The sequence below is a fragment of the Myxocyprinus asiaticus genome, chromosome 41, assembly GCF_019703515.2.
Source record: "Myxocyprinus asiaticus isolate MX2 ecotype Aquarium Trade chromosome 41, UBuf_Myxa_2, whole genome shotgun sequence".
NCBI classification, from domain to species: Eukaryota; Metazoa; Chordata; class Actinopteri; order Cypriniformes; family Catostomidae; genus Myxocyprinus; species Myxocyprinus asiaticus.
In genome coordinates this window covers 31028046-31047289 of record NC_059384.1, presented here as the reverse complement: position 1 = coordinate 31047289, position 19244 = coordinate 31028046, and the positions used below count along the sequence as shown (strand labels likewise).

The 19244-nt window shown below is 41.8% G+C and overlaps 1 protein-coding gene across 1 annotated transcript in view; it reads left to right on the top strand.

Moving 5' to 3' along the window:
* Positions 1-429: 429 nt before the first annotated feature.
* Positions 430-19244, top strand: part of LOC127432022 (short transient receptor potential channel 1-like) — a 42843-nt gene continuing 24028 nt past the window's right edge. The window contains exons 1-7 of the mRNA XM_051682767.1: positions 430-944; positions 5720-5874; positions 6003-6104; positions 14643-14845; positions 15105-15236; positions 16355-16550; positions 16874-17210. Coding sequence (XP_051538727.1) covers positions 779-944; positions 5720-5874; positions 6003-6104; positions 14643-14845; positions 15105-15236; positions 16355-16550; positions 16874-17210 — 1291 coding nt within the window. The 5' untranslated portion in view covers positions 430-778. The remainder of the gene's footprint in view (positions 945-5719; positions 5875-6002; positions 6105-14642; positions 14846-15104; positions 15237-16354; positions 16551-16873; positions 17211-19244) is intronic.

Below are 19244 nucleotides of genomic sequence, written 5' to 3'. Positions count from 1 at the left end.
ATTTGTTAGCATTAGTTAACAACAGTTAACATGAACTGACAATGAACAGTACTTTTACAGCATTTATTAAACTGGATTAATGATAATTTCAACATATAGTTATACATTTTTAAATTTAAAAGTTGTATGTCTTAATATTAGTTAATGCACTATGAACTAACATGAACTAACAATGAACAACTGTATTTTTATTAACTAAAATTAACAAAGATTAATAAATGCTGTAAAAAAAAAATACATTGTTCATTGTTAATTCACGATACCTAATGCATTAACTAATGTTAACAAATGGAACCTTATTGTAGTGGTACACTTTTTTTTTTTTTTTTTTTGGTGAAATATGACCTTTCGTGACATCCACCCAATTAAGCGTTGTGAAAACGTTTTCTCCTACGGATCTTTGCAGTCACTGATGCGCCAACAGCAGGAAGCGCGCATGCGCATTCACAGCACCATCAGCACCAGCGCAACACAACGATGCTCCAGCCTGATCTTGTGTTTGTTATCGTTTGGAGAAGATTTGTTTACGAAGACCATTAGCTTATCGTTTCACGTGCTGATTGATGCTTTCTCCACCGTGTCATACACATAATACGAGACGCAGATGTTATAGAGATGATATATAGGTCTGACAGGAATCAATCTCTGTTTTTCATAGTCCAGGACTTGCCAGAGCGCATACAAATCCTTTACATCAGGATTGATCGGGGATTGTGTATTTTTTATTGCGGTTTCGGAGGTTTCATGCGTATAAAGGTGTAAGACTCTGTTCAGTGGGATGCACATCAGTGCTTTGCCGTATTCTCTCTCCGTTATAATGGCGGCTCTTTATCAGGGCACGGACACGTCCTCTCCGGATAAATATCTGGCGTTGAAGGACGTCAGAGAGGTGAAGGAGGAGACCACTCTTGATGAGAAGCTCTTTCTGCTGGCCTGCGAGAAGGGTGAGTTCATTTATTACTTCAGAGAACATAAACTATATGCACAAAAATAAAATACACACCTTAATTACAATACTAAATAAAATGTATTATTATACATACATTATTGTGAAATGTTTTACATTGCGTTAGTTACTGCTCTGATTTATTTAGATTTTATAATATATTGTGCATCTACTAAATATAGTATAACTTAGCTAAATACATGTGTGTAGTGACAAGTTGAGTGTGCAAGCCCACTAGTGGGGCATGTTGTCACGCGATATGGAGTACGTTGTCACAGTGGAACCTGTCACTACACTACTGCTGTACAGTGCATCCGGAAAGTATTCACAGCGCTTCACTTCTTCCACATTTTGTTATGTTACAGCCTTATTCCAAAATGGATTAAATTAAATATTTTCCTCAAAATTCTACAAACAATACCACATAATGACAACGTGAAAGAAGTTTGTTTGAAATCTTTGCAAATTTATTAAAAATAAAAAACGAAAAGAATCACATGTACATAAGTATTCACAGCCTTTGCCATAACACTCAAAATTGAGCTCAGGTGCATCCTGTTTCCACTGATCATCCTTGAGATGTTTCTACAATTTGATTGGAGTCCACCTGTGGTAAATTCAGTTGATTGGACATGATTTGAAAAGGCACACACCTGTCTATATAAGGTCCCACAGTTAACAGTGCATGTCAGAGCACAAACCAAGCCATGAAGTCCAAGGAATTGTCTGTAGACCTCCGAGACAGGATTGTATCGAGGCACAGATCTGGGGAAGGGTACAGAAAAATTTCTGCAGCATTGAAGGTCCTTAAGGCTGTAACATAACATAATGTGGAAAAAGTGAAGCGCTGTGAATACTTTCCGGATGCACTGTGGGTTTCATGTGAACATTGGGTGGGATGAATTCCCTCCTCACACCACCACCAAAACAAAAAATACGGAAAATGAAATGGACAAAAATATCAAAACATTGTTTAAGACTATAAAAATTGTAATTGATAAATTGTATATAAATTTACTTTGAAGATTCTAATTTAACAGGAGTTTAAACTAGGTGTTTGAAACCAACATACAAAACCTCTGCTTTTGTCTTCAAATATTGTCATTACAAAGATATAGACATTTTGACAACTTCCCCATGTGACAATAAGTCCAAGTCTCCCCTATATACAGGTGCATCTCAAATTAGAATGTCATGGAAAAGTTCATTTATTTCAGTAATTCAACTCAAATTGTGAAACTCGTGTATTAAATAAATTCAGTGCACACAGACTGAAGTAGTTTAAGTCTTTGGTTCTTTTAATTGTGATGATTTTGGCTCACATTTAACAAAAACCCACCAATTCACTATCTCAACAAATTAGAATACATCATAAGACCAATAAAAAAAACATTTTTAGTGAATTGTTGGCCTTCTGGAAAGTACGTTCATTTACTGTATATGTACTCAATACTTGGTAGGGGCTCCTTTTGCTTTAATTACTGCCTCAATTCGGCGTGGCATGGAGGTGATCAGTTTGTGGCACTGATGAGGTGGTATGGAAGCCCAGGTTTCTTTGACAGTGGCCTTCAGCTCATCTGCATTTTTTGGTCTCTTGTTTCTCATTTTCCTCTTGACAATACCCCATAGATTCTCTATGGGGTTCAGGTCTGGTGAGTTTGCTGGCCAGTCAAGCACACCAACACCATGGTCATTTAACCAACTTTTGGTGCTTTTGGCAGTGTGGGCAGGTGCCAAATCCTGCTGGAAAATGAAATCAGCATCTTTAAAAAGCTGGTCAGCAGAAGGAAGCATGAAGTGCTCCAAAATTTCTTGGTAAATGGGTGCAGTGACTTTGGTTTTCAAAAAACACAATGGACCAACACCAGCAGATGACATTGTACCTCAAATCATCACAGACTGTGGAAACTTAACACTGGACTTCAAGCAACTTGGGCTATGAGCTTCTCCACCCTTCCTCCAGACTCTAGGACCTTGGTTTCCAAATGAAATACAAAACTTGCTCTCATCTGAAAAGAGGACTTTGGACCACTGGGCAACAGTCCAGTTCTTCTTCTCCTTAGCCCAGGTAAGACGCCTCTGACGTTGTCTGTGGTTCAGGAGTGGCTTAACAAGAGGAATACGACAACTGTAGCCAAATTCCTTGACACATCTGTGTGTGGTGGCCTTGACCCCAGCCTCAGTCCATTCCTTGTGAAGTTCACCCAAATTCTTGAATCGATTTTGCTTGACAATCCTCATAAGGCTGCGGTTCTCTCAGTTGGTTGTGCATCTTTTTCTTCCACACTTTTTCCTTCCACTCAACTTTCTCTTAACATGCTTGGATACAGCACTCTGTGAACAGCCAGCTTCTTTGGCAATGAATGTTTGTGGCTTACCCTCCTTGTGAAGGGTGTCAATGATTGTCTTCTGGACAACTGTCAGATCAGCAGTCTTCCCCATGATTGTGTAGCCTAGTGAACCAAACTGAGAGACCATTTTGAAGGCTCAGGAAACCTTTGCAGGTGTTTTGAGTTGATTAGCTGATTGGCATGTCACCATATTCTAATTTGTTGAGATAGTGAATTGGTGGGTTTTTGTTAAATGTGAGCCAAAATCATCACAATTAAAAGAACCAAAGACTTAAACTACTTCAGTCTGTGTGCATTGAATTTATTTAATACACGAGTTTCACAATTTGAGTTGAATTACTGAAATAAATGAACTTTTCCACGACATTCTAATTTATTGAGATGCACCTGTATATATATATAGGCTAACTTCTAATATCGAAAGTTAAATTCATTTTAATTTGTCGTATTAGAAATGGAAAATGGAACATTGATACAGAAACATACACCGATGAGCCAAAACATTATGACCACTCACAGGTGAAGCGAATAACATTGATCATCTCCTAGCTAGGCCACGTCAAGGTCTGGGTAGATTACAATCAGTTCTCGTAGTCAACATGTTGAATGCAGGAGAAATGGGCAGGAGTAAATACCTGAGCAACTTTGACAAGGGCCAAATTGTTATGGTCGGAAATCTGGGTCAGAGCATCTCTTAAACGGCAAGGCTTGTGGGGTGAGTACCTACCGACAGTTGTCCGAGGAGGGACAAACCACAAACCGGCGACAGGGTGTTGAGCACCCAAGGCTCATTGATGCACAACTATCCCGTCTGCTCCGAACCGACAGAAGGTCTACTGTGGCACAAGTCACAGGAAATTTTAATGATGGTTACGGGAGGAATGTGTCACAAAACAAAGTTCATCACACCCTGCTGCGTTTGGGGCTGCATAGCCGCAGACCGGTCAGAGTGCCAATGATGACCCCTGTCCACCATCAAAAGCGCCTACAATGGGCATGCGAGTGTCAGAACTGGACCTTGGAGCAGTGGAAGAAGGTCGCCTGGTCCGATGAGTCCTGTTTTCTTTTATATCACGTGGACGGCCATTTACCTGGGGAAGTGCTGGCACCAGGATGACCTGTTGGAAGATGACAAGCCGGTGGAGGGAGTGTGATGCACTGCTCAATATTCTGCTGGGAAACCCTGGGTCCGGCCATTCATTTGGACCCCTTCAGTGGTATTCCCTGATGGCAGTAGCCTCTTTCAGCAGGATAATGCACCCTGCCACACTACACACATTGTTCGGGAATGGTTTGAGGAACATGACAAAGAGTTCAAGTTGTTGACTTGTCCTCCATATTCCCCAGATCTCAAACAGATTGAGCATCTGTGGGATGGGCTGGACCAACAAGTCCGATCCACAGCGGCTCCTCCTCGCAACTTACAGGACTTGAAGGATCTGCTGCTTATGTCTTGGTGCCAGATACCACAGGACACCTTCAGAGGTCTTCTAGAGTCCATGCCTTGATGGGTCAGAGCTGTTTTGGCAGCACGCGGAAGACCAACAGCTTATTAGGCAGGTGATCATAATGTTTTGGCTCATCAGTGTATATTTAAAACCATAATTTTATTGTAAAGATGGATCATCATTTTGCCAGCAACCATAAGCAAATTATCTGTTCATATAGATGACAATTAATGTGTTATTTAATATATATATATACACACACACACACACACACACACACACACACACACAATGTGTCTGTCATCTAGTCATCTACAAAGCTTTTCTCATATTATGCCATATTTTGCTCAGTGACTTTTAACCAACTGGGGTCAAGGTGATTTTTAGTGGATGTATAAAGTCTGTTCCCCTCAAGTCAAGTCATTTTTATTTGTATAGTATACTATACTATAAATAGTGTCCTAAAACTTTATGTCTTCATTTTAAACAGTATACTGTATGTATTGTTTTACCATCTTAAACCTAACAAACATTTTGTTTTGTGAAGTGTTTACTTGAAAAGTGTGCTTGTACTATCTTTCTATACAAAATCCACTTGGTTTGATATTTTGTTATTTAATGCAATTACATTTATACATTTTTAAGTGTGGCTTTTTAAGTATCCAAACACTTGTTTCAGTGACTGTAGCTCTATTAAATGTTTAAGCAGCAGTGCATAGTTTATTTCCAAGCATTCCAGAAACAGAATTTTGCTTTCCACTGGTTACATTGTGCAGACAAGAGTCAGTTGATATTCTTACCATATAAAGAAATCCTAAACATGACTCTGGGAAGGATATCTCTCCTTTAAGGGCTTTGTTACTTTCCATCACAGACCCTTGACCGTAGTGTTCTCTTGGTGATAACTTATTTAGGTGTATTGCATATACAATAACCACTGCATTGATGTATTGTTACCCGGCTGTATTTTTAAGGGGACTACTACATGGTGAAGAAGCTTCTTGAGGAGAAACAACATGGTGAATTAAACATTAATTGTGTGGATGTGTTGGGGAGGGATGCCGTCACCATTTCAATTGAAAATGAGAATCTAGACATATTGCAGTTGCTGCTGGACCACGGCTGCCAGGTATGCATAAATTTATGTTAGTATTTCATTATGAACATTACATTAGATGAAACCAATCTGTTCATTTGAAATAAAATGTGTATGTGTGTGTGTGCGTGTGTGTGCGTGTTTGTGTGTGTGTTTTTCAGGCCACAGATGCATTATTAGTGGCTATCGATTCAGAAGTTGTAGGAGCTGTTGACATCCTGCTAAATCATCGCCCCAGACGCTCTTCCAAGCCTTCTATTGCGGTTGGGCTCTTTTGCAATTATTAGTTCTTTTTCACGTTCTTTTCTAATGTGTCATTTATTTTAGTTTTAGGATTCATCCACATTTATTCATTGGTCAGTTTATTACATTTTTTTCTCACTGACCCCTTGGTTTCCTCACTTACAGTATATTTATCAACTCTTAAGGGGCATTCACACATTTCCAGTGACAAAGCAAGCCTAAATTTTCAATGAGAGTTGCAGATGACAGCGACCCTGTACAATGTGATGTGGGCGTGTTGCAAAGTTGAGAAAAGTTTATACATATGAGCAGTGATGCAATGCGGTGACTAAAAAGGGAGTGTAGCCAGTGGAGCTCACGTGATCCATCTCCTTTGAGATACTAGTCGAGTGCAGACAAGATGAAGTTCATTTTACTATTTGTGATTTCGCTGCTCTATATTATTTGCTTCTGACCACATTCAGGGATATGATATGGAAATGATGCATGGAAAACTGCAAAATTGTCAGCACTCTAATGAGTTTGATTCATGCATTAATAATTTTTGTTCTTGTTTATAAAATGATGCAATGAGCACTGCTGCAATTCATTTACAAGCGCTTTACCCTGCAGAATTTTATTTTTAGTGAAAAGAAAACTGATTCCTTGTCAAATTAGAATGATATCTTAGTTCGGTCATGACAACTTTCAGAAAGATTTAGCATGTTAATGTAGGTATGACATATTGATAGGATACTGGTCTTGCTGGACTAGATCTGCTACGCTACTGCTGCTGCTGCAGAGCAAGTACAGAGACATGCTACTGCTAGAACATACACAGACATGCTGAGTTAAGCATTTGGACATTCTGCTGCTGCTGCACGATTAGACAGACACAAGACATGCTGCATTAAGCACGAATGATATTCTGCTGCACAATTAGATGTAAATACAATCCCCATGTAATAGATCCAGACTCGTGAAGATGGGGAGAAGAGATCCAGAAAAAAACTCTCACAGCACGACGCAGTGAAACCGGCTTACTTGCAAACCGAGCAAATTTAAATGTTGGCAAAGAGAGAGCATGCAAGTTGATTGGCTACCCAATTAAATGTCAAAGACCTAACAGCTTACATTATGTGAGCTGATAGGCTTGACATATCATATGTGAGAGAGCTGATTGGCTAACAGATAACAAGTTCAAAGAACCTACCAGCTTGCAACATGTAGAGTTTCATGCCTGAACTTAGTCATTTGTGTCATGACAACTCTTGAAAAGATTTAGCATGTTACACGGGTATGACATTGATAAGATATTGGACTTGGCCGACTAGATCTGCTACACTGCTGCTGCTTTGGCAGACTAAGTACGAAGACTTGCTACTGCTAGAATATACACAGACATGCTGAGTTAAGCATGTGGATATGCTGCTGCTGCAAGATTAGACAAATACAATGCTGCATCAAGCATGTATGACACAGTACCTAGTATCTCCTCTCACTCCACTGACTTGAGTTGCAGTACCACACACCACTATTCATAGTAATTGTTATTGTAAAGGATATGTATATGTATGTAATTTAGTGATTGGAAGTAGTGGAGTATATAAAATATTGAGTACTTGCACATGTTGTAACACTGACTCAGGCTGAGTGGGATCCATGTGCAGTTTATTAACACAACAAGTTCAGAGTACAAACATGCGTGGGTAAAATAACCAGGGCAACAAACAATATCAGAGACAGGGCAGTAACATAGTCAAACAGGCAAAGGATCGGGGCAGGCAGCAAAACAGCAATAGAGATAGTCCAGGCAAACACAGTAACAGGCAGGCAGCAGAGAATCATACAAGCTAAATCCAAAGCAGAGTCAAACACAGCTAGATCAACAGAGTACGTAATAACGATCAGAAATGTAGCTGGGGAAAACAAGACTTCGCAATGAATTAACACACACATCGGGCTTAAATAGTCTGAGTGATATGAGGCAGGTGTAGGGTAATCAGTCCAGGCATGTGGGCACTTGGGAAGTGTAGTTCAATGTTAATATTCAGGTGAGTGAGACCTCCGGTGGTCGATTAAGGAATCTTCACCGGCGTTCGTGACACATGAATATATTCTTTTTATTGATCGTTTAATGTTATAGTTGTATTATTTTATCTCATATTTTGATTTTACATTTGCATAGGTATTTATGGACATTTTTTATCCATTCTGTTATCTGCTCATACTTATGCTGCTGCTGTGTCAAACTAAATTTCTCCTATGGGGGATCAGTAAAGATACATCTATCTATATGTGCTGCGGCACAATTAGACATAAATATAATCCCTAAACAAAACAAGCTGCACAAACCCATGACACAAAACACAACCCCCAAACAAGCAGATCTACAGCCAAAAATTGTGTACTGCTGCTGCTCTGAAGAGCCATGTGCACAGAGTGTATGCTAGCTGGCCTTCTTGGCCGAATGGCATCATTCTTATGAACTAAATCTCTATGTGCGTCTGTGCCTGCTTGGCCAAATTGCTTAAACGGCTAGTGACCTGAGTCATAATGTGTACCTGGCCAGGAAAGCCCAGAGCTTAATTTACTAGTGATTTAGCCTAGTTATATGTGGATTTTTTAAACTAATGACCTAAGATAGCTATGTGTGACAGTGCCTAATTTGGCTATGGTTTACCTTGTTAAAGAATTGCTTCTGTTAGCAATCTGTCAGCCCCAACAATCAACTGAGCAAATAGCATTTTCAGAAAACATTCTCGCAGCGCGTTGCAGTGAAGACATTTTGCAAACTGAGCAAATGTAAATGTTAGGCAAAGAGAGAGTATGCTAAGTGATTGGCTACCCAATTACATGTCAAAGACCTTTCAGCTTACACCATGTGAGCCTATTGGCTAGACATGTCACATGTTAGCGAGCTGACACCATGTAGAGTTACATACCTGAACTTAGTCATTTTTACTGGCAATATCTAATCTGTGATCAGATTTTCAAAAGCTATGGCCAGTTGTGAAGCCCACCAATAACTTTAGAGGGACCAGCTATAGTCTACTATGTCCAACAATGCAGCTACTTGGCGACATGGAGACTTGTGTGTACGTGGCATTAGACTACAAGTAGCATCACCACTACTGTAAATGAAAACAAATAACCATGCTTTCATTTCAAGTTGGACACTTTAATGCTGCGTCAGTAGCTGACACCATGGAAGCTATGTCTTAGGAGTAACGATCTCTGAAACCCCATAAAATCAGGCCAAATTCAAAGGTGGCACTTGGTGTTCTGCCCCTTATGCATGCATCATCACGGGCATATAAACTGGAATCAGATGCCACATTGCCAGAATTTTCCTCTTTAGGGTCGAGAGTACATCTCTAGGGTTGGGTAACATTGTCTCGAGTACAGGGAAGGATACAGTGTCTAATGATCATTTATGCTTATTGCACCAGGACCGTGGCCTCCTCCTGGGCATAGCCAAAGGGTGTGTCCTTAGAGAACATCTGTCCAACTGCAGGCTGGGCTTCCCCTAACACCTTTGCCAGGTTTTATAACTTGGTTGTGTACTCCCTCTCTTCCCAGGTTCTAGCTACAAAGGAGGGTTGATATATGTCAATGTTTCACCACCCTGTTGGCTCGTGTCATTGTGTTACTTGCATGGTCTATAGCCTTTTTTATCTCTTCCCTTCCCACTGTGCAAAGTAGAGCTTTGTGCAATGTTTCACTACCCTGGTCGGCTATTGTCATTGCTTATGTTGACAGACTGTTTTTTTTCCATGTCATCCTCTCTTTTCTACACTAAATTGCGAAGAGGGTTATTTTCATTGGTCCACTACCCTCTCGGCCAGTGCCATTGTATCACATTCCAGTCTATATAAATTTTTTTGTCTCTCCTCTTCCCACTCTGTGTGAAGCAGAGCTATTTACGCAATCTTCCACTATCCGGAATGTCTAGAGTCATTGTTTTGCTTTACTATAAATGGTTTATTTCTTGTCCCTCTTTCTATTTTTCAGTACGAAAGGGAGGTCATCCCAATGCTCTTTACTACCCTGTTGGCTAGTAGACATTGTCATGTGTGTGTAAATCAGTAGAACAGTGTTATGGTACACTGCTTCCATAATGTCAGCTTATGACACAGCGTTGAAGTGACAGACTTGAAAGGGAATGTCTTGGTTACTACTGTAACCTTGATTCCCTGAAAGGACCGAACTGGACACTGCGTAGCTTTGTTTTTCTGATTAACAGTTTTTATTGATTCATACAATTAACAAAGAAAGGAACATATGCAAGGATCCTTTTTGTGGCCTTCAGTTCGGCTTTCAACACCATCATCCCAGCTATACTCCAGACTAAGCTTCCCACGTCTATCTGTCAGTGGATTTCCAGCTTTCTGACAGACAGGCAGCAGCTTGTGAGACAGGGGAAATTTATTTCCAGCATTTGTACAATCAGCACTGGTGCGCCCCAGGGATGTGTGCTCTCCCCACTACTCTTCTCCCTCTACACCAATGACTGCATCGCCAAGGACCCCTCTGTCAAGCTCCTGAAGTTTGCAGACAACACCACTGTCATCGGCCTCATCCGAGATGACAATGAGTCTGCATACAGAATGGAGGTTAAACAGCTTGCTGTCTGGTGCAATCAAAACAACCTGGAGCTGAACACGCTCAAAACAGTGGAGATGATTGTGGACTTTAGGAGGAACACCCCAACACTGACCCCCTTCACCATTCTAAACAGCACTGGCAGCAGAGTCATTCAGGTTCCTGGGCACTACCATCTCACAGGACCTGAATTGGGAGACCCACATTGACTCCACTGTGATAAAGGCCCAGCAGAGGTTGTACTTCCTTTGCCAGTTGAGGAAGTTCAACCTGCCACGGGTGCTGCTGATACAGTTCAACTTAGCAGCCATTGAGTCTGTCCTCTGCACTTCAAGTGGAAATACATCACATGGTCTTACCGAGTCTTGTCGGAAGTATGTCATGTGGAGAGTCGCATGGTAGGTCCTACCCAAGGGGAACCACCGCATGCGAAGCACCTATCTCAGTACAGGGCCTTTCCAGCTCACTTACTGAGCCGGCAGCGAGTTTCTCCGCAAACTCAACTGCCACAGGGCTAAGGAGGAAGTCATCCAGGGATCACAGTCTGTGAACACTACTGGGAGTCAAGAGCGCACATCTTCCCCTCAAGGGAGGGGAAAGGCGCTATGCGCAAGCGGTACACCCGGCCAGCTGTCCCGGAACTTACCTGCTTGTGCCTGCCACTACACGGGACAAAACCGACTCAACCAGGAGATTGTAGAACCTCGCAAAGGTGTTGGGTGTTGCCCAGCCCGCTGCTCTGCAAATGTCTGCCAAAGAGGCACCACTGGCCATGGCCCAGGAGGCCACCACACTCCTGGTAGAGTGGGCTCATAACCCCGCAGGGGGTGGCACGTCCTGAGCTTGATATGCCATAGCGATGGCGTCAATGACCCAGTGGGCGATCCTCTGTTTGGAGACAGTGCTTCCTTTCCGCTGTCCACCAAAGCAGACAAAGAGCTGCTCGGAGCTTCTAAAGCTCTGCGTGCGATCCAAATAATGCATAAAGCTTGCACCGAACACAGCAACGCCAAGGCTGTGTCTGCCTCCTCCTGGAGCAGTGCTTGCTGGTTCACCACCTAATCCTTAAAAGGGGTCATGGGAACCTTGGGTACATAGCCCGGTCGGAGTCTCAGGATCACGTGAGAGTAACCCGGACCAAACTCCAGGCACGATTCGCTGACAGAGAACGCTTGCAGGTCCCCTATGTTCTTGATGGAAGTGAGCGCAGTCAGGAGGGCAGTTTTGAAAGAGAGTGCCTTAAGCTCAGATGACTCCAAGGGCTCAAGGGGAGCTCCCCGTAGACCGTGAAGGACTACAGAGAGGTCCCACAGGGGAACGAGGTGCGGTCTAGAGGGGATCAACCACCTAGCGCCTCTCAGGAACCTGATGATCAAGTCGTGCTTCCCCAAGTACTTACCATCTACTGCATTGTGATGAGCCGAAATAGCGGCTACATACACCTTCAAGGTGGAGGGGGACAGCTTCCCCTCCAACCTCTCCTGCAGGAAGGAAAGCACCAATCCGACTGCGCATCTCTGGGGGTCTTCGCGTCGGGAAGAACACCACTTAGCGAACAGGTGCCCCTTCAAGGCATACAGGCGCCTTGTAGAGGTAGCCCTTGCCTGAGTGATCGTGTCTACCACCATGGGCGGTAGGCCACTTAAGTCCTCCGTGTCCTGTCCAAGGGCCAGACGTGGAGATTCCAGAGGTCCGGTCGCGGGTGCCAGATGGTGCCCCGTCCCTGAGAAAGAAGGTCCTTCCTCAGGGGAATTCGCTGTGAGACACACTGTCATCGAGACTGAGTCCAACTCCAGACCAAGAAAAGGGATGCTCTGAACCGGGGAGAGCTTGCTCTTTTCCCAGTTGACCCGAAGCCCCAGTTGGCTGAGGTGTCGAAGCATGAGGTCCCTTTGTGCACATAGCAACTTTCAAGAGTGAGCTAAGATCAGCCAGTCGTTGAGATAGTTGAGAATGTGGATGCCCACTTCCCTTAGCGGGACAAGGGCTGCCTCTGCGACTTTCATAAAGACGCGAGGGGACAAGGACAAGCCGAAGGGGAGGATCTTGTACTGGTACGCCTGGCCCTCGAAGGCAAACTGCAGGAAGGGTCTGTGTCGAGGTAGGACCAAGACGTGGAAGTATGCGTCCTTCAGGTCTACCGCCGTGAACTAATCTAGATGTCGGACGCTCACTAGAATGCATTTTTGCATCAGCATCTTGAACGGGAGTCTGTGCAAGGCCCGGTTCAGTACTCGCAGGTCCAAGATTGGTCGCAACCCAATGCCTTTCTTTGGTACGATGAAGTAAGGGCTGTAGAACCCTTTCCTCATCTCGGCTGGAGTTACAGGCTCTATCGCGGCCTTGCTCAGGAGGGTCGCGATCTCCACACGCAAGGTAGTGGCGTTCTCGCACTTCACTGAGGTGAAGCGGACGCCGCTGAACCTGGGCGGGCGCCTGGCGAACTGAATCGCGTAGCCAAGTCGGAGAGTCCGGGTCAGCCATCGCAACGGGTTGGAAAACGCGAACCACGCGTCCAAACTCCGGGCGAGGGGGACCAAGGGGATAATAGTGTCGGACGTACCGGCGGGTGGGGCCTCGCTGCAGGGCAGAGCTCAAGGTGCCACGTCGAGGGGCATCGAAGCACTTACCTGGTTTCTGCCGCCCACCATGAGATTGGCTAAGGAGTGGGGAGGAGGAGTCTCGTCCCCGAGGTCCATCGGCACTAATCCTGTGTGGGGGTATTCGTGCCACAGCTGGGCGCCCAGGGGCGGGGGGTCCGCCGCTGGAGCGCTAACTCTGCCAAAAAGGAACAGTGGACGGCGGTTGTGATGACGGGTGTGCACACCGGACATGTGACCCAGGAAACAAGGAAACTTCTCCTGAGACTGGGCGACTGTTCCCGAAGGAGGAAGCCCAGCCGAAGCCTCAGCGTCAGACGGGACGAGCCCACTCTCCGATGCTGCGCTCGATAACTTGTCATCTTCCGGGGCACCAGATGAGATGTTGAACCCGCCCTGAGACGAGCCGGTGATCTCGTCCAAACACGCGATCGGGGCAAGCGAGCATGCTGGGGAATGGGAAGTCTGTGGGGGGATACCCGGCGGAGGTGGTCTCAGCTCTCGCCTGTCTCAGGGATTCAATGGCTGACAGCAGGGCAGTCTCTGTGGAATGTCAATTTTTAAAGCCAGACTGATTGTCATCTAGCAGCTTGTTCTGTGATTGAAAGGCAGGGCTCTGATTGAAAACAACCCTTTCAAGTGTTTTCACCATGAATGGGAGACTGATAGATGGGAATGGGAGGTGATACAGTATAATTAAATCAAGTAATTGTTAATAGAAACTAAAACAATAAATAAATGAGAACATTTGTGTTAAATTACATTGTTAGTTGTTTGTAAAACATAATTAAGAAAACTGAAACTAAACTAACTTAGAAACTTAAATAAAATAAAAATTACCTCCTAATTTATTTAAATTTTAGTTTTTGATGTGCATATTATCATAATGTTTAAAGCCTTTACAAACTGCCTTCATTAAACATGAAGATGCCACTAAATATTGATAACATTAGACAGTTTAGAGAAATGTAACATATTTAAATGATATCAGTTAGCGCATTAACTTTAGCAGCCCTAAAATGCTTTAACTAAAACTAAAATAACTAAAACTAAAATAAACACTAAATATACTGTAAAACTAAAATGTAACTTAAACTAGACAACACTGACATAACTAGAACTAAATAAAAAAATAACAGCCATGGAGTAAAAACTAATGAAAACCAAACTAAAGGACAAATTAAAATAGAAATAATAAAAAATATATGCATAATTTTCCTTTCTCAGACAATACTTTCATCAATGTGTTGTTTGTATTAGTGGAGTTTTCCTTCTGCTGTATTATTTGATTTGATTTCTTCTCATTTGTAGTGACTTGAAACTGAATTCATGTTGCAAAATTGCTAAATCCCCTTTGTGTTTCTTGTTTTGTAGAAACTGATGCAGCGCATCCAAAACCCAGAGTATTCCACCACCATGGATGTTGCTCCAGTTATTCTTGCTGCCCACAGGAACAATTATGAGATTTTGACGATGCTCTTGAAGCAGGACATCTCTCTACCCCGACCTCATGCTGTAGGCTGCGAGTGCACCCTCTGTAATGCCAAGAACAAGAAGGACAGTCTTCGTCACTCAAGGTAACTACTTTTCCAATTCAAACTATAAAATGAATGAAAGGTTCGTTTAACTTGCCTAATTATGTTATCTCAAAAGCAGTTCTCAAGACCCAGAAGAAATAATTGCTGACTTTAAGTCAGTGTTTAAGGTGTTCTCAACCCATTTTATTTCCATATGGTGCATTTCAATTTCAGACAAACAGATAGTCCCATCCCAACTGAGTTCCAGGCTCTTGTTTAGAAAGTTCTCCTTCATCCCTCTCCATCTGTGTCTCTTCAGGTTTCGTCTAGATATCTACCGGTGCCTCGCAAGCCCATCGCTGATCATGCTGACAGAGGAGGATCCCATTCTGAGAGCGTTTGAACTCAGCGCTGACCTGAAAGAGCTGAGTCTGGTGGAGGTGGAGTTTCGGTAATGCAAGAGTGATTAGTGAAAGAAATCTTCTAAAGCTTTCTGATAAATGGAGATTGCTGATTGATTTTGATAAGGAAGTAGTCTTAAACAAAGGTATTTTAGCAATATTTGAACACTAATTGTGTCCAGGGTTGGGGAGTAACTAACTATAAGTAGCATACTATAAGCATAACTATAAGTGCTACTAACTTAACTACATTTTTCGGTAGTGTAACAGAAAATAGCATCGTAGTGTGACAAACTGTTTCATGGTCGTAAATATATATATACACTTTTAATATACAAATAATATAATATACAAATAATAATATAAAAGTATTGTTCACTGTAACTCATGTTAATTAATGTAGTTAACTTGTATTAATGAATACAACCTTATTTTAAAGTGTTACCCATAACATCTTATTCAGGTAAGATAATATGCAAGTAAATTTACAGTATGTTTTAAGGATGTTTGGATATTTTTACTGGGAAAATAAGATTTATTTATTTATTTATTTATTTTTCTTTCTCCCAATTTGGAATGCCCAATGCGCTCTAAGTCCTCGTGGTCGCGTAGTGATTCGCCTCTCCGGGTGGCGGAGGCCGAATCTCAGTTGCCTCCGCGTCTGAGACCGTCAACCCACGCATCTTATCATGTAGCTTGTTGAGCGCGTTGCCACGGAGACATAGCGCACGTGGAGGCTTCACGCCATCCACCGCGGCAACCACGCTCAACTCACCACGCGCCCCACTGAGAACGAACCACATTATAGTGACCACGAGGAGTTTACCCCATGTGACTCTACCCTCCCTAGCAACCGGGCCAATTTGGTTGCTTCGGAGACCTGGCTGGAATCACTCAGCACACCCTGGGATTCGAACTAGGGAGCTTGCAAACTCCAGGGGTGGTAGCCAGCTTATTAAGAAAAAAATATTGAGTAAGAAAATTACTTTTGCATTGTGGATGCTAGAAATTACCTCATGTTCATATGTCACATAGTAACCATCCAAATAAGGCAGTAGTTTTCTTTGATTGAAGTCAAAGCAGTGTCACCCAAGTCCATCACAGATATAGATAGAAAATAACTTTTCTTCTACAGCTCATTGTGTGTCTCATTCTCTTTATGTTAAAGGAATGATTATGAAGAACTAGCCAAGCAGTGCAAGATGTTCGCCAAGGACCTGCTGGCTCAGGCCCGCAACTCACGTGAGCTGGAGGTGATCCTGAACCACACCTCCAATGAAGACCATATTAACAAGAGAGGCCTGATGGAGGAGCGCATGAACCTCAGTCGACTCAAACTGGCCATCAGATACAACCAAAAGGAGGTTAAAAAGGACGATTTACTGTTTTAAACATAACTTAAACTACCAGTCTAATGTTTGAAGACATCTGACTGCATATACGTTTGTCATGATCTTAAAAACCTTTTGATCTAAGGCTTATGCTTAAATGCTTGAAATTAGGTTTGAAGACAAACATTAGTTGTGCCTTCATATTAACTTCTTTACATATTTATTTACAAAAATTCTAAACATTATTAAGTGACAAAACCAGTCTGTTATATAAAAAAATAAAATAAAAACAACTCACTATCTTGTTGTCTTTTTTTTTTTTTTGTATGGGTTTTCTGTTGGTCTGACCTGTACAGTTCGTTGCCCAGTCCAACTGTCAGCAGTTCTTGAACACAGTGTGGTTTGGTGAGATGGCAAGCTACCGACGCAAGCACACAGGCTTGAAGATCCTGTATGTTTTGAGCGTGGCGCTGCTGTGGCCCTTGCTGTCCGTCTGCTACCTGCTGGGGCCTCGTTCCCGCGTGGGCCAGATCATACACACGCCATTTATCAAGTTCATCATCCATAGCGCCTCCTACTTCACCTTTCTGCTGCTTCTAAACCTTTACTCACTGGTCTACAATGAAGGTAAGAAGGATGCCATGGGCCCTGCTCTGGAGTTGATAGACTACCTTCTTATCCTGTGGATCATAGGTGAGGATGGCACCATCAACGTCACTGAAGGGTGGGATGTGTCTTTACCACTTTTTGCCTTTGCCAAATTTGTCCCCACCACTTTTTGAAATAGCTTTCGTCAGATAAGTGCCTAATGTAGAAGAAACATTTCTTCATTTAGTTTGTGTTGGTTATAATAAGTAACGGTCCAGTGCTGGAGATTGTTATTTTTTATGTTATGATGTGTGCTTGTTGCGGCTGTTATCAGTGACGTTGATTCGACAAAATTTTCTCGTGCATCTAGACGTGCGCTCTACTTGCTCCGCACCTCGTGCTCCTTTCCAGTTAACTTTTCTATTGTCTTAAGAAACTGCACCCTTCTTTTTTGCTTTGGGTCATTTTTGACCAATATTGAAAACCATTAAAAATACATAAATTCTTGATCAGTGTACAACTGCTCTGAAGACCCCCATTTATGTTTTTTTTTTTATTGTGGTCCCAAAGTGTATAATTATAGGGAAACAAATTAAATATATTGAATATTAATGGGTTAAAATGATTTAAGGATTTTTTAAAGAAACTTGGGAAACATTGTCTAAATTTACATTTATTTCAATCACTATTGGCATTTAATAATATCTCAACTATAACACAACCATTTCTGATTTATTCTGAATGTAGAAAGTCAACAGTGTACATTTTAGAGTAACAATTTTAGTACATGCCTATTTCACAAATTGCCTATTGCATATATTGCCTTTTCTAGAAGTCAAAATGGGCCCACTTTGCACATCCATTGTAACAAATCCATTCCTTCCAGCTAATGTCAAACAATTTGTTGCAGTGTTAAAGGTGTCGTAATAGTTCTAATTTGTTAGGAGAAAATAACATCCAATAGGTCTTTTACCATTGGGGGCCTTTAACCCTTATTGTACCCTATCCATCATGGTAGTTATTTATAACATCTAGAAAGTCCGAAGGTGAAAGATCACAACTAGTTACTCCCATCCGGGTCACAATTGACCCAATAAGACAATTAAAGGTACATTTTGTTTTAAATTATTATCTCTCTTAAAAAATTATATTCAACAATTTTTGTTTTGATAGTCTTAACAAAGTCACAACATTTGGTTCCAGTACCAAATAATATGTGGTATTTGTAAAGTACTGTATTCTTTTCTTATTCCAGGTCAAAAATTAACCTAAGACAATAGGAGGGTTAAATCGCAAGGCCAAATGTAAACAGATGTGTTCCTGTTCGTGATATATATCCAGTGACGTAGAGATTCAATCTTGGTTTATTAAAATTAAAAGTTCTATTAGGGCGGATTAAAACCCTGACATCCTTGCATTAATGGCAAAAACTTTACCATGAAAATAAATTCTATTCTATAAAATTCTATAAAATAAATTCATTCTGTGTGAATGTGTGCTCCAGATGAGAATGGCTTATTAGGAATCCATTGTTTCGATTCAAAATGTTGATCGCGGTGACAAATCACGCTGCAAAATCACGTTTGGTGTGCAAAGGCATATACGGATGTATGGTAGATGTCCGGATCAAGTTATCAAATAAATCATGTAAAATATTTATTAGAGCGCTTGAATTGGTCATCAAGATTGACCATTTATGAAAACAGTAATATTATATTTGACATTCTCTGCACATAACTGATTAATATTCATTACTCCATAATGTCACAACACATCTCAAAACGGTCCCCACCACTTTTTAAAACAAAGTGACACCCATGATATGTACTGTACATACCAAATAGGGGTGGAGGGTGTAACCAAAAACTTATTTTGCAGGATGATTAAAGGAATAGTTTACCCAAAAATGATCATTCACTCATTTACTCACCATCTTATGTCATCTCAAACTTGCATGACTTTCTTTCTTCCACAGAACACAAACAAAGATATTTTAATGATATTTCATTGAGATTTGATGTTTGTTTGGCAACACAATGCAAATGAATGGTGACCAAATTATCAAGCTCCAAAAATGACATAAAGGCAGCATAAATCCAATCCATATGAATATGGTTTGATCCATATCTTCTGAAGCGA